This window comes from Boleophthalmus pectinirostris, unplaced genomic scaffold, assembly GCF_026225935.1.
Source record: "Boleophthalmus pectinirostris isolate CB_2022bp ecotype Guang Dong unplaced genomic scaffold, ASM2622593v1 HiC_scaffold_6, whole genome shotgun sequence".
Lineage (NCBI taxonomy): Eukaryota > Metazoa > Chordata > Actinopteri > Gobiiformes > Gobiidae > Boleophthalmus > Boleophthalmus pectinirostris.
The window spans coordinates 41,034,815-41,049,814 of record NW_026571447.1 but is presented as its reverse complement, the minus strand read 5'-3'; the positions used below and the strand labels follow the sequence as shown (position 1 = coordinate 41,049,814).

The 15,000-nt window shown below is 38.1% G+C and overlaps 2 protein-coding genes across 3 annotated transcripts in view; both read right to left on the bottom strand.

Annotated features, from left to right (window-relative positions):
- Positions 1-3,103, bottom strand: part of rab11al (RAB11a, member RAS oncogene family, like) — a 16,911-nt gene extending 13,808 nt beyond the window's left edge. For both annotated transcript variants that reach the window (XM_055164079.1, XM_055164080.1), the window contains exon 1: positions 2,877-3,103. In XM_055164079.1, the coding sequence (XP_055020054.1) occupies positions 2,877-2,916 (40 nt within the window). In that variant the 5' untranslated portion in view covers positions 2,917-3,103. The remainder of the gene's footprint in view (positions 1-2,876) is intronic.
- A 1,571-nt stretch (positions 3,104-4,674) lies between these two features.
- On the bottom strand, positions 4,675-12,377 carry lamtor2 (late endosomal/lysosomal adaptor, MAPK and MTOR activator 2). The gene is made up of 4 exons (XM_020917820.2): positions 12,191-12,377; positions 11,044-11,206; positions 7,685-7,774; positions 4,675-4,920 (listed from the first exon to the last, which is right to left on the bottom strand). The coding sequence occupies exons 1-4, from the start codon at positions 12,256-12,258 to the stop codon at positions 4,864-4,866; spliced, it is 378 nt and encodes a 125-aa protein (XP_020773479.1). The 5' UTR covers positions 12,259-12,377; the 3' UTR covers positions 4,675-4,863.
- Between the last annotated feature and the right edge of the window lie 2,623 nt (positions 12,378-15,000).

Here is a 15,000-nt window from a genome sequence, read left to right as displayed (position 1 = left end):
GGCCTGTCTCTGTGTTAAACAAACCAGACTGAATGACTCACCGTGACCAGGCCTGTCAGGACCGATCTGTCAGTGACCGAAAACTGAAATCTGGTTTTGGGGGTCGGTGTTTATCGTGTGCACTTTCTCTTTTCCTTTATTTTTTATCTATATATTCAGATTCAAGCTGTAAAATGTTGAATTAATAACTTCTGTGACTCATTACAGATGCAAACTAAAGCACTAAACAGTTTGATTCTGCTGTTTGTTTATTACAGATCAGGATTTTTTATTTTTTATTTTGTACATTTAGAACAGTTTTTATGGTTTAAATCTGCTCTGGGGTTTTGTGTTGTTTATTTCCAGTGGTGTGGAACGTTAAAAGTTGTTGTCGTGACAGGCCTCAGTGAGTCTGGACACACTGAACCTGGAATATTCCACGGAAAACTCGTCTCTGCCCGTGTGTCCTGGAGTTTCACGGTTTTAGATTTCTTTAAAAAGTCCGTTTTACGACATTTTAAGTCTTTTTTTTTTTTTTTTTTTTCGTTTCCTGGTCACAGACAGACCTGGAGTTGTGTTCTGTTTCCTCCTTGTTTAACACACAAACACACCTGCACATTCAGGCTGTAGGAGTTTTTCTCTCAAACAGAAAACACTCTGTTCCGCTTCGTGATGTCACACGGTTATACAGGAAGTGCTCCATTGTGTTTCCAAACTCCACACACCTTCACTAGAATCATTTGGATCATTTCAGCCCTGGAATTGTCTCCTGAACAAAACGGTACTTGAAAAAACCTACACAGCAAAAACTGGAGGGTTAAAATGTCAGAGTAAAATATTTCAGTGTTGTTTTTAACCTAAAAAAAAAGTGTTATTTTAACTATTTGAATGTTAAATGGGGGTTGGAGTTGGGGTTATTTGCCAGAGTTGATATGACTAAAGTTAATTCAGCTTCCTCTAGTGTTAATTCAACTTCTCTTAGTGTTAATTTGTCTCCTCCCACCACTTCAAACTCCCGCCAGAGTAGAACCAGTTTGAACCAGTTTTGTTCATAATTTCATCTTAAATGAACTCAAAGTGTCAAAATAAAACTCCTCTGTGTTGTTTAGTTAAATCAGGATAACTCTACAAAGTGTTATCTGTTTACTCTCTAAAATTTCATATTAGGGATGTATCAATAACCAAATCTCGATATTTACGATATTTATTGCAATATTTTGGAGAGGTTGATATAACTGTAGATAGGACATATTTTGTGTGAATTACCATCAGAATATCAAGAATTTAAGTAAAAAACATATTTCTTCATGTTGTCTGCGCTGAAATGAATCATGGGAAATGTAGTTTCTGATGTTTATTAGCCGTTCCTACTAAAAAACAATGCATTTAAGCGAAGGAACTTACAATTCGATATTATTGTGAGACTTCTGACGATACGATATCATGATATTTCAGTTCTTGTTACATCCCGTTTTAATCTAACTCTTGATTTTGGGTTAAACAGGAACTTTGGTCCAGTGTTACTTGATTAACATTTCCAAAAAAAAATGTTTAATTAACTCTAAAACAGATTGGACTCATATAAACACTCAGAAAATGTTACAAATGATTGAGAGTCAATTTTAACACTCCACGTTTTGCTGTGTAGCTTAACAACATTAGAACATGACTTAAAACTCATGTAAGTCAATTTTACGTAATGGATATTTAAGCTAATATTAGCGATAATATGCGTTTTTTTTAAGTATGCCACTTTAAATCCCACCAAAATAAACACAAGTCGTCTAGTTTGGAGCTCTGTCCCTGTTAAATGTTAAAATGTTAAAACTGATTCTAAGAGTCAATTTTAACACTCCACTTTTAGCTAGTGTAGCTCTATGTGACATCACAAGGTGGAACTGAGCGTTTTGAGCTTTGGAGATGTAGACAGACTAATAAAGAGCTACTTTAAACCTCACAAAAACTCACAAAAGTCAATTTTACGTAATATACCGTACGATCTTTAAGCTAATATTAGCGAAAATCTGTGTTTTTTTAAAAGTATGCCACTTTAAATCCCACCAAAATAAACACAAGTTATCCATGTTCTTTCTCTAGTTTGGAGCTCTGTCCCTGTTAAAATGTTAACGTTAAAACTGATTCTGAGAGTCAATTTTAACACTCCACTTTTAGCTAGTGTAGCTAAGCTTTTGAGCTTTGGAGATGCAGACAGAGTCAAACATGTGTGAATGAAACAAAACACAACTCTAGGTTTGTTTTTGAGATTTTAACAACTTTAGAACACGATTTAAACTTCACGAGAGAACATTTTACGTAATGTACCGTACGATCTTTAAGCTAATATTAGCCAAAATCTGCGTTTTTTTAAGTATGCCACTTTAAATCTCACCAAAAAACACAAGACGTCCATGTTCTTTCTCTAGTTTGTAGTTTATGTCCCTGTCCGTTAAAACGTTAAGATGTTAATGTTAAAACTGATTCTGAGAGTCAATTTTAACACTACGGTTTGTTGTGTAGCTCTACGTGACATCACAAGGTGGAACCGAGCGTTTTGAGCTTTGGAGGTGTAGACAGAGTAACTCAAACATGTGTGAATGAAACAAAACACAACTCCAGGTCTTGTTTTTCTGATTTAACAACATTAGAACGCGATTTAAAGCTCACTAAAGTCAATTTTACGTAATGTACCGTACGATCTTTAAGCTAATATTAGCTCTGCGTTTCCTGAAGTATGTCACTTTAAATCCCACCAAAATAAACACAAGTCGTCCATGTTCTTTCTCCAGTTTGCGGTTCGTGCACCTGTCCCCGGGCCCTGCACCTGTCCCCCGGGCCCTGCACCTGCCGCACGCCCCTCCCTCCGACCTGACGCACGGGGGCAGGGGAACCGCACTCACCCTTGAACAGGTAGTCGTAGTCCTCGTCTCTGCCCGTCATAATGCGCCGTTGCCCCGCAAAAAAGTGCACCGCAAAAAAAACCCCAAAAACACGTCCACGTCACGTCCACGACACGTCCACGACACGTCAAACACACACGGGCCTCTCCGACATCTCAAACCCGCTCGCCGAGCTTCGTCCGCGGCACGTCTCCGTCTCCGTGTCCGTGTCCGTCGCCCCGCACTGGTCCCGCCCCGCCGCATTGTCCCTACTGGTCAATGGCAGCGCGACACCTGGACCGGCGCGCGCTCCCATTGGCCCGCGCCGCTGCCACTCGTGACGTCAGCGCGCCGGGCGAACAGGTGATGTGGCTCCTGCGTTTAATATGGCGATGTAAATAAAATATGGCGACCGCAATCTGTGTCCGCGCTGCGTTCGAGGGTGACGAGGCAAAAACGACACGGGACACGAGTTTTATTTTAATATTATTTTAATTTATATTTATTATTTATGGTTTGTGTCAAAGAAAATATGAAATTGTTGCACCTGTAAAACGTTATGTTATTTATTTAATTTATTTTTTTGTTATTTTTTAATACATAAATGTGTTTAATGTTGTCGTTAAAGGGACGGAATGAATATTAGATTTAGATTTAGACTTTTATTGATCCGTAAGTGAAATTATTTGGACACAAGAGCTCACAAATCACAAAATAATACAATAACAAAGCTGACCTCAAGTCCAAGTCAAGTCCCAAGTCGTCTGCTTTGAGCTTCAAGTCATTTCAAGTCTTTAAACCAAAATGTAGCTTAGATTTTTTGCAATTTATATAAATTTTAAACTAAATTGTGCCTCGCAAAGGGATTTCTGAATTATACCTTTGCACTTGTAGTGGACAAAAAAGAAAAAAATAAGTCAAAAAAGATGTAAACAAAGGCTCAAATCATTAACAAAAAGCGGAGCCAAATTGAGGTAACTGAAATCAAACTGAACAGAACAAAACTAAGTTATAATTAAATATATGAGGAGCCACTAAAACTGAACTGAATTACACTAAATAATTAACTAAAACTACTCACTTAATCAAAGTAACAAGAAGGAAAATAATAAATATAATACAGAAAATAAGTGATAATAAAGTGACCTTAAATAAAGTAAACAAACTAAATAATGCTCCCCATGTTTGTTCGACGTGGATGATCTCTGTCCGTGTGACCACTCGAACAAGAAGAAGAACAAGTCCTGGTTTAGACCTGGTTTAGTCCTGCTTTAGACCTGGTTTAGACCTGATTTAGATCTGATTTAGTCCTGGTTTAGTCCTGGTTTAGTTCTGGTTTAGTCCTGGTTTAGTTCTGGTTTAGACCTGGCTAGGTTGGACTTGTTTTAGATCTGGTTTAGTTTAGTTGTGGTTTAGACCTAATTTAGACCTGGTTTGGACTTGATTTATAGTCCTGGTTTAGTTTAGCTCTGGTTTAGTTCTGGTTTAAACTTGGTTTAGACTTGGTTTAAACCTGGTTTAGTCCTAGGTTGGACTTGGTTTAGATCTGGTTTATTTTAGTTCCAGTTTAGACCTGATTTAGTCCTAGCTTAGACCTGGTTTAGACCTGGTTTAGTCCTGGACCACTAGGGGATTAACAGACATAACGCATGGGATTAGAAAAGAAAGTTCGACCATTTAATGTGCAAATTTAATTATATTTTCTAAAGAAAGAGTTTTAAAAAAAAATTATTATCGTGGTATCAGTATCGAGTATCTATTCCTATCTATCTATTCCTCAGTATCGAAACATCAGTAAATATGAAATTAGAGCCTCAGATGTGAATCAAATCCGTACATTTTATTGTTAACATAGAAAACACTCTTATTATTCTTATTTACACACGTCACACAGAAACTCCAACGCCGCCGCCGCCGCCGCCGCCGCCGCGTCCTCCTCCAGCAGCGCACTCATCTGTCTCTCTCATCTGACGGCGGAGGCGTATTGGTCCCAAACACGAGGTCACGTTCACGACGCTGCCACCTGCGTTAAAGGCTCCTCCAGGTACTGCACCAGCGCCTCCGCCTGGACACACACGGAACAACACCACACACAGAGTTACGACGAGATCAGACACACGAAAACTCCTCAACGTATAAAGAATGACAAACAATAAAATGGAAAAAGAGTTTGTTATTTCATTATTCCATATTAGTGTAAAAAAAAAAAAAAAAAAACTGATTTCGAGCTCTATTTTCAATGGTAAAGGAGAAAATTCAGTTTGTCGACCGGACAGAAGTTTATTTGGTTGAAAACGTTTCTCAGTTCGTCCAAGCTGCTTCTTCAGTTCTGGTCAGACTCTGGTGACACTTCCTTAAATCTGTCTGAAGAAGGAGCTAAATAACTACTGTGCTTTTTTGTTTTAATTTCAAAAATTTATAAAAAAAAAAATATATATATATATATATATATATATATATATATATATATATATATATTTTATTTTTTTATTGGTTTTATTTATTTTTTATATGTATTTTATTGATTTTTATTTTTTTTATTTATTTTTTTTTATGTATTTTATTGGTTTTAATTTTTTTATTCTATGATTTTGCTCTTATTTTATTTAACTGGTTTTATTATTTTAAGACTAGTGTGATTATTTTAGTTGTTTATTTTATCATTTTATTATTGTTGTTATTATTATATATTTGTGCAGCACTTTGGAAACTGTTTGTGAAATATGCAACAGAAATAAAATGGATTGGACTGGAACTACACTGAAACTACTCTGGAATGCTCCTACTTGTTTGCAGTTTGTGTTTGTAGCTCAGCCTGTTCATCTGCACTGAGTCTGGGGTTTTATTAACAGAATCATTCAGGTCATAATGAAACTTCCACACCTCTGGTCCTGACCTGACTACACCTGCTGTTCTCTTATTTATTTTGATTTAAGTTTGAGAATGGAGTTGTAAATAATAAACTAATAAACTCTTGTCCAGTTCAAAAATGAATTTCCTACCTGGACGACCGAGGGATTTCACACACTCTATTTCACACACCAATCAAAAAACTGTCTCGGTGCCTATTTTAACTTTGACATTTTATTCTCTCAAGTTTATTTGCCCCGGAAGTTCTGTTGCTGCAGCCTAGAGTGTATTTTAAAGTTTTTGGATGCATCAGTCTTCAGCATTCATGAACTATTTTCATATTTTGCGTGAACGTGAACTGAACTCTCTGTATCTCTGCCTGATGAACGAACTGTGAGTCTGTGAACGACACGAGCTTCTGTTTACCTTCGTTCTTTAGGAGTGTCAGATTTCTATAGTGTTCCAGGTGAAAACTCGGCTAAACTCACTGTAAAGAGCAGCGATATTTAGAGGAAAAACATTCAATCTGGCAACAACACGAGCCCCCAGCGTCGCTGAAACAAAACACCTGACGCTCCTGCAGAAAGAGTCTCTGTTCTGTCTGGATCAGGTCACTGTCTTGGAGGATTTCAACATTTCAGACTCTCTCAGGGGGCGGGGACAGGTGTGTATCTCTCAGGGGGCGGGGACAGGTGTGTATCTCTCAGGGGGCGGGGACAGGTGTGTATCTCTCAGGGGGCGGGGACAGGTGTGTATCTCTCAGGGGGCGGGGACAGGTGTGTATCTCTCAGGGGCGGGACAGGTGTGTATCTCTCAGGGGCGGGGACAAGTGTGTGTATCTCTCAGGGGGCGGGACAGGTGTGTATCTCTCAGGGGGCGGGGACAGGTGTGTATCTCTCAGGGGGCGGGGACAGGTGTGTATCTCTCAGGGGGCGGGGACAGGTGTGTATCTCTCAGAGGGCGGGGACAGGTGTGTATCTCTCAGGGGGCGGGGACAGGTGTGTATCTCTCAGGGGCGGGGACAGGTGTGTATCTCTCAGGGGGCGGGGAAAGGTGTGTCGCTCTCGGGGGCGGGGACAGGTGTGACTCTTCGGGGGCGGGGACAGGTGTGTCTCTCTCGGGGGCGGGGACAGGTGTGTCTCTCTTGGGGGCAGGGACAGGTGTGACTCTCGGGGGCGGGGATAGGTGTGTCTCTAACGACATTTTTATTATCGTTCGTGTGTGAATTGCCTCTACGATAAATTCTGGAGCAGTTTTCACGTCTGTTTAGTGACTGTTTAAAAAGAGTTTGAGGAAATGTTTCATATTTCATGATGATGTTTGATAATCGTTCGATTGTGGATGTTTCATTGTGTTTTAATCCGTGTTTGAATCAAATGAATTTAATCCAAGGTGTTTAAAAGTCATTTTTAATTTTTTTATTATTTTTTTAATGCACAGCGATAATGTTGATTTTTTTTTTATGTATTCAGAAGGTGGAGACTTTAATAATTCACCCTTTTGGGTTTTTTGCGTCTTCTGGCACCTGCTTTTTATATAGCGTGTTTTTTTTATTTTAATTGTCATGTTGTACGTCCAAAATAAATAAATAAATAAATAAAAGACAGTGGAGCTTTCTGCACTCTTTCTCCACTCTGCTGATAAACAAATAATCAATTTTATTTGGACTTTGGTGACGATATTGAAAAATAATCACTCCCAGCAACATATTAAAAAACAAACAATGAACTAGAAACTACGGACGAACTATTAACTATAAACAATTATGAAGTATGATCGAACGAATTATTTTGAAATTTGTGAACTGAACTTTGAACTAGTTGATGTAGAAAATGAACTTTCCCAACTCTGGACATGACGACACTTAATAAGCCTAGAATAAATATATGGAGATAAAGCAAAAAGTAAAAAAAAAAAAATAAAAATGTTACTATTCTTAACCGAGCAGACTGAGGGTTTGTTCCGAGGACAGACTGTACCTTTGCCTTGAGCATCCCGAAGCCCACCGTCTCTTTGGCGTACATGCACAGCAGAAGGTTGGCCACCTGCGTGATGGCCACTCTGCCCTCCTGTCCACCACAAGAACGAACAAACAACAACAGACAAGTGTCCAGATTAAACAATCACATCGTACATTATCCTGAAAGCAAAGTTATAAGACAAAAATATTCACAAACAATTTCTTTTCAGCCTCAGAACTTAAATTTCAATAATAAACATGACATTACATCACCAAATATCAAATATAAATGTATTTATTTGGTTATTTAGCTGTTAAAATTTATGTTTGGGTTTTCAGTGACTCAAATGTCTGTGATTATAATCATAATTTCTAATTTCTTAAAACAAAACGAGCTCAAATGTGCTGAAGCTTAGAAATGGTGACATCTAGTGGTCATGTTCTAGTACTACAAAATGCACAGAGGTTTAACTTTGACACTTTCCAATAAAATGGTAAAAAAAAACAAAAAAATACCCAACAACAACTTGTATTTGTGTGTGTATTTGATTACGACTGCAATAATATGAATAAAGTTTAATATTAAATAAAGTAAGGACATTTTACTGTTAACATTTTAAGTTAAAAGGCCCATATTTTCTGATCTGTTCTGATGTCGTTTCAGACCTGGAGTTGTGTTTTTTTTAAAGCAACAAAGCAAGTTAATGGGTTCAGTCACCGATAAAAAAGATTACATTTAAGATCTGGATATTTCATGACAAAGTATTAAATGTTATTAAAAATGGAAAAGCCGGCTGAGAGTGTGACATCATCACATTCAACACTCTGAAAACTGCCAGTTTACCTGTTAAAAACTCAACTGTCTGTGATTCTGTGTTAGAATTTCTCATTTCTCAAAACAAAACGAGCCCAAATTTGCTGAAGCGTAGAAATGGTGACATCTAGTGGTCATGTTTTAATACTACAACATGCAGGTTTGACTTTGAATGACACTTTCCAATAAAATGGTAAAAAAACAAAACAAAAAAACACCCAAAAACTTGTACTTGTGTGTGTATTTGATTACAAATACAACAACAACAATAATATTAAATTAAAAAAGGGAATTTTACTGTTAAGGTTTTAGGTTTTCATTTAAAAGGCCCATATTTTCTGATCTGTTCTAATGTTTCCTCATCGTTCTAGACTCTGAAAATCGCCAATTTACCTGTTTAAAACTCAAAAAACTCAAATGTCTGTGATGCTGTGTTAGAATTTCTCATTTCTTAAAACAAAACAAGCTCAAATTTGCTGAAGCGTAGAAATGGTGACATCTAGTGGTCATGTTCTAGTACTACAACATGCACAGACGAACTTCTAATGAAGGAGTGAACAATTATTTTTTTCCATGGGGCCACATGAGAAACAGAAAATATTGTGGAGGCCAAAAGGCTCAACTCAATTTTGCATAATATTAAATGAATTTCTTTATAAAAATCAGTAAATCTTATTGTTTTGACTGGAAAGAGTTTATGTCAGAGGTCAGGACATATGAGGCCCTTTAATCTTTTTAACCCGTCCCGCCGAACATGAACAATAATAATAATAATTTTCAGTGTTTTAAAAGTCATTTCAATAAATAGTAAATATCTTGGGACTTGAAAGACAGAGATTTTGTTGTAATGCTCAGGATGCTAAAAAAGTTTTATTGTATTTTTGTAATCTTATTGTACATTTGTGTCATTTTTGATGTGTAACTTTTAAGTGTATTTTCTTTTACGATGTCTTTTTAACATTTGGCAAAGGGACGACCGATGCAAACGAGCTCTTATCAGCAAACTCGGGCACATTTACATTGTTTTGATGTTGACTAATGTGCATTGTCCCTTTTTAAATAAATAAATAAAATGATTTTCAGTTATGGGATATTTTTTTTCTCTTTTGAGGTGGATCACCAAAAAACTCCATCCGTTTGCTCCTGGTCTTGTTTTTCCGTCAAATTTTAGACCCACGAGACAAAAAGTTTGCCCACCCACGGATTATGTTCGGACTAAGAAATGAAAGAGTGAGGAGCCAAACTTTGTCATTGTCATTAATTATTCAGGCATGAGGTCAAATGATAAATTGTGTTTATTTTGTCGTTCCAAATGATCTTAAATGGTCCAGTCAGAGTCGAGCAAAGGGCCGAATGTGGAGCTGGACAACGCCCAGGTCTGTACTAGTATGAGATATGATTACCAATAAAATAGAAAAAAAATGTATTTGTCTGTGTTTGATTATGAATGAATGTGTGTCATCTAAAATAATATGAATAAAACCTAATATTAAATAAAATTAATTGAATTTTACTGTTAACGTTTTAGGTTTTCTTCTTTTTTGTTTCCTCGTCACACACAGACCTGCAGTTGTGTTTTTGTTTCATTCACACGTTTAAAACACAAACCTGCACATTTAGGCTGAGTTCTTTTTTCAAAAAGAAGTGCTCCACTGTGTTTTTAAACTCCACACATCTTCACTAGAATCATCTGGATCATTTCAGCCGATCTCTACTGAACTAAGTCTACGTTCAGTCTGCAGGTTTAACGCTCAATTCGGATTTTTTTGTGAAATCCGATGTTTTTTCGAGGTCGTTCACATTTCCAGTTAAATGTGACTTGTATGTGACTCCAGTGTGAACATTAAACGGTCCAAAAGTGTCCCACATGTGACACTGGAGACACGACGACGTCAACCGCAGCGAGCGTCTCTGTGTTTACACAAGTTGAACAAACATGGACGCAGCATCGAGCACCTGGAGATTTTAAAGTTCCTCTCGTACCGGAGCCACAACATGAACAACTGACTTGTTTTAAGGAGGAGATTGAGAAGGAGAAGGACCAGGTTTTTGGTGGTGGTGTTTTGTGTGGGACAGAGATTTTCAATTTTCGTCTGACGAGAAGAACGTTTGTGTACGTTTGTGTCTTGTTGATGACGTGTAGGTGGATGAATGTGACCTGACCGTTCACACTGAAGTCACATGTTAAAGATCAGATATGGATCAGTTTCAGGAGCACAGATCCAAGTGTCCTGGGTCACATGTTGGAAAAAATCGGATCTGTGTGGTTCAGACTGACATTAAAAGATCAGATACAGGAACATAGGGGCCAAAAAATCGGATTTGGGTCACTTCAGGCTGCAGTGTGAACAGAGCCTAAAGGTAAAAGGAACTCGAAATCTATCTTTTCATGACATCACAAGGTGGAACAGAGCGTTTTGAACTTTGGAAATGTAGACAGACGAATAATAAAGAGTTACTCAAACATGTGAATGAAACAAACACAACTCCAGCTCGGTTTTTGAGAAGGAAACATTAGAACATGTTTTAAAGTCTGTGTGATGTTGAACCCGTCAGACTCTCACCATACAGTCCATGAGGATGAACTTGAGCTTGTCCTCGTTGAACGCCTGGTGCCCGTTCTTGTCGTACGCCGCCCAGATGTTGCTGGCGATGGCGGCGGTGACTCTGGCGTCCGTGTCCCCGTACCCCGAGTACGCCAACAGAGAACCCTCGCTGTTCAGGAGCCTAAACACACACACAGAGTAAAAACAGTCATGAACAGACACAGTTAGTTAGGCCCATTAATACTCTGCAGCTGAAGATAACTGGAAGCTCTGCTGTGTCTGCAGCTCTGTCACTCAAGTTAGATCCCTCTGCCCCCCCCACTTGAACTGGTCCTTAGAGACAATCCTCAAAAGTTGTCAAGCCCTATTTTTTTAAAACTACTTTTGGCAAATAATAACACGTCTGCATCATGCATAGGACATATGATATATTTCAAATTGATTCGATACAGTTCGATAAAAAATAAAGTCTAAATCATGCCTGTGATACTATAAGTTTTTGTTAAATCACTTCTTGTGCAAAGTTCATATGAAACACAAACATTTAATCCTCAAAACAGTGAAAATGTCAAATGTGTCGCATAAATGAGCGTCCTTCCGCTAAACAAGCAAAAAAAACTGTAGCGTTGTGACAATATAATGCAGTAAAACATACCCAAAAATACTCTTGGCGATATATCGATACTGTATCATCATATTAAATGATACGATATATCGATATTTTTGCACACCCCGTCAGAATCTCAAGAATTCAAATAAAAAACACATTTCTTCATGTTTTCTGCGCTGAAATGAATCATGGGAAATGTAGTTCCCGATGTTTATTAGCTGTTCCTACTAAAATACATTACATTTAAGCAAAGGAACTATTATTACTATTATTGTGAGACTTCTAACGATACGATACCACGATATTTTGGTTATTGTTACATCAATAGTGCGAATATACAGATCGACGAACAAAACATCATCTGTATTTTGTCTGTGAGGAGGACACGACATTAAGAACTTTTTCAAGGACGTTAATCGTTTTTTCTTCCATAAAACTGCACGAATTTAAATATTACAAGGTCAGATAAACAAAAGACCTTTTATGAGCGGTTGGAGCACAAATTACAGCGTTATAAAGTGTTAAATATGATGTTATTGTCGTAGTTAAACTCACAACGTGCTCTGGACCCCGTTGGTGTTGGCTTGGCTCAGGACTTGGGTCAGAGCCTTCGGTCGTAACATTTCGGCCGCGACAAAAACCAAAAAAAACCTCCGAGTCCCGAGAAAAAACAAACAGCTTGCAAAAGTCTGTAGCGGTGTCAGCTGACCGCCGCTGTTTACTTCCTCTTCCAGGTCTGCGATCACGTGCTCTCCGGTGACGTCACGGCGTGGTTTCCGTTCTCTGCTCCTTCTCTTTTATTATATATGTATAAAAAAAAAAAAATCCTTCTCTTTTATCGGTTATGTTTCTGTAATAATAATAATAATAATAATAAAATAATAATAATAATAATGATAAAACTTCTCTTTTATCCGTATACTGTATCTACCTTTGTTGTTTTGTCTTGTTCTTATGTTTCTATAATAATTTTTTTTTAAATGGTGTGAAAAAAAAAAAAAAATCCTTATCTTTTATCAGTTATGTTTCTGTAATTATAAATGAATAAATAAGTAAATAATAATACTAATAATACTACTACTAATAATAACAATAACTTTTCTTTTATCCGTATACTGTATCTACCTTTGTTGTTTTGTCTTATGTTTCTGTAATAATAATAATAAAAAAATGGGGGGGGGGAAAAAAAAAAAATCCTTTTTTATCCTCAGAGCTTTGAACTGTTGTGACCCTTTCTTTTTTTTTTTTTAGTAAACCTGTGTTTAGATAAGATTACACAAAGAGTTTTCTTAAGTTTAGAGCAGGTGTGCAAATGTAAATATTCCACACTGAATGATTTCTCGACATGAAAATATAATATAATAAAAATATGTTTGTTTGTTTGTTTTTGCCTCATCAGGTCCAATAGATAGATTTTAATTAACCCACTTGTTGTTCTGTTGTAGCTTCTTGTGCTTTTACTCTGTTTTTACTCTGATACAAACTTGAGCTGCTCAGTCTTGATCTTGATCGATGTTTCTTCTGCTCGATGAATAATGTCTGTGAAGTGATGACGTATTTTTGACAGTAAAATTTCGTCTGTGAATTCGTATTCGTACTGATGAAAGTGTAATCGTAAATTTTCATTTGGTGATTGTAATTCATGACGTTGTAATTTTTCAATTCGTATTCTGATGGATAAAATACACACAATATATTTTATGTTCGACTGGACTCATTTGAGAGTTTACAAATATTTATTTTATGCGCAACTACAGCCAAATATGCACGGATTTCTATTTTATGCTCACGAATATTTTTGACAGCTTCTTACTCCATAGAACTTGTCCCAAATGTTGTGCCAATAAATTTCAACCTTAGTGAGTCAAAGCTGTGCACGTTTTCCAGTCCCAGATCTTCTCACATTTATGGGTTTAAATACAGTTTGTGTGTTCAGATCCAAGTTTATATATGATAGATTATAGATTGAAATATTGGTATTTTCTGGAATATTGCTGCTCGAACATGTGTCATGAGTCGATACTTTCCCCAACATCAGAGTTTTTTAGAGCAGAATTACTACAAGTGTTTTCTTTTCTTTGAGATGAAAACTCCAGAAAACCAGACAAAAGCCTCATGTGACCGAGAGCGCTGATAAAACTGCATATTTGTCCTTCTTCTGTTTGTTCTCCTCATACCTCTGCTCCTGCTCCTCCAGTCGACTCCACAACCTGCTCCAGTTTACTCCTCTGAACCTGCTCCTCTGAACCTGCTCCTCTGAACCTGCTCCTCTGGAATCTGCTCCTCTGAACCTGCTCTTCTGACTCTGCTCAGGGGTCACAGAACGACCAGTCTCTTCTCTAAAAGTTTCCTGAGGAAGCACTGCTCTCCTTTGGTTCCCATCAGGGCTCCTGTGGTTCTCCTTGGGCTCCTCTGGGTGCTCCTCAGACGGTAGCAGAGATGCAGCTGTGTGTTGCTTCGGTTCTGGGGGTAGGTCTCATTTTTATGAGATTTTCATGACTGATGTTCTTGCCTTATGTTCTTCTGTGAAGTCCTCATCTGATGTTCTGGTCTGGGGTTCTGTCATTCTTGTCTGATCTTCTAATGTTGTGGACCTCTGTACATCACAGTCTGACCCTGTTCTCTGTCTCAGGTGATGCAGGTCCTGGTGGAGCTGGTCTGATGTTCTCCTCTGTTGTTCTCCTCTGCTGTTCTTCTCTGATGTTCTTCTCTACTGTTCTTCCCTGGTTTTCTGTTCTTGTCTCAAGTGATGCAGATCTTGGTGGGGCTGGTCTGATGTTCTCCTCTGATGTTCTTCTGTGTCTCAGGTGTTGCAGATCTTGGTGGGGCTGGTCTGATGTTCTCCTCTGATGTTCTTCTGTGTCTCAGGTGTTGCAGATTTTGGTGGAGCTGGTTCTTCTGATGTTCTCCTGTTCTGATGTTCTCCTCTGATGTTCTTGTCTGATGTTCTCCTCTGATGTTTCTGATGTTCTGATGTTCTCCTCTGATGTTCTTGTCTGATGTTCTCCTCTGATGTTCTTGTGTGTTTCAGGTGATGCAGATCCTGGTGGGCCTGGTGAACGTGGGCCTGGGTCCTGGGCGCACTCACGTTCGTCCTGGAGACGTGGCGGGTCTGTGGGCGGCGTACTGGCTCGGCGGCGTCGTGAGTTTGTCCATTTCCATCTTCTGTTTGTCGAATTAAAATTTAAATTTAAATATTTCGTGTCGTGTTTCAGTTCACTGTGTCTGGAATCTTCACCATCGTCTCTGGACCCTGTCGAGCTCCATGTCTGGTGAGAACTTCCTCTCTCTCTCTCTCTACTCCTCACACTCTCTCCTCAGTCTCTCTCTCTTTCCTCTAGACTCTCTTCCCCCTCTGTTTTGTC

Coding starts and splice junctions, on each gene's coding strand:
- lamtor2 (XM_020917820.2), bottom strand. CDS start 12,258: ATGTTACGACCGAAGGCTCTGACCCAAGTCCTGAGCCAAGCCAACACC. Junction 11,207..12,190: donor AACGGGGTCCAGAGCACGTT/GTGAGTTTAACT, acceptor GTGTGTGTTTAG/GCTCCTGAACAGCGAGGGTT. Junction 4,921..7,684: donor TCGGGATGCTCAAGGCAAAG/GTACAGTCTGTC, acceptor GTGTGTGTCCAG/GCGGAGGCGCTGGTGCAGTA.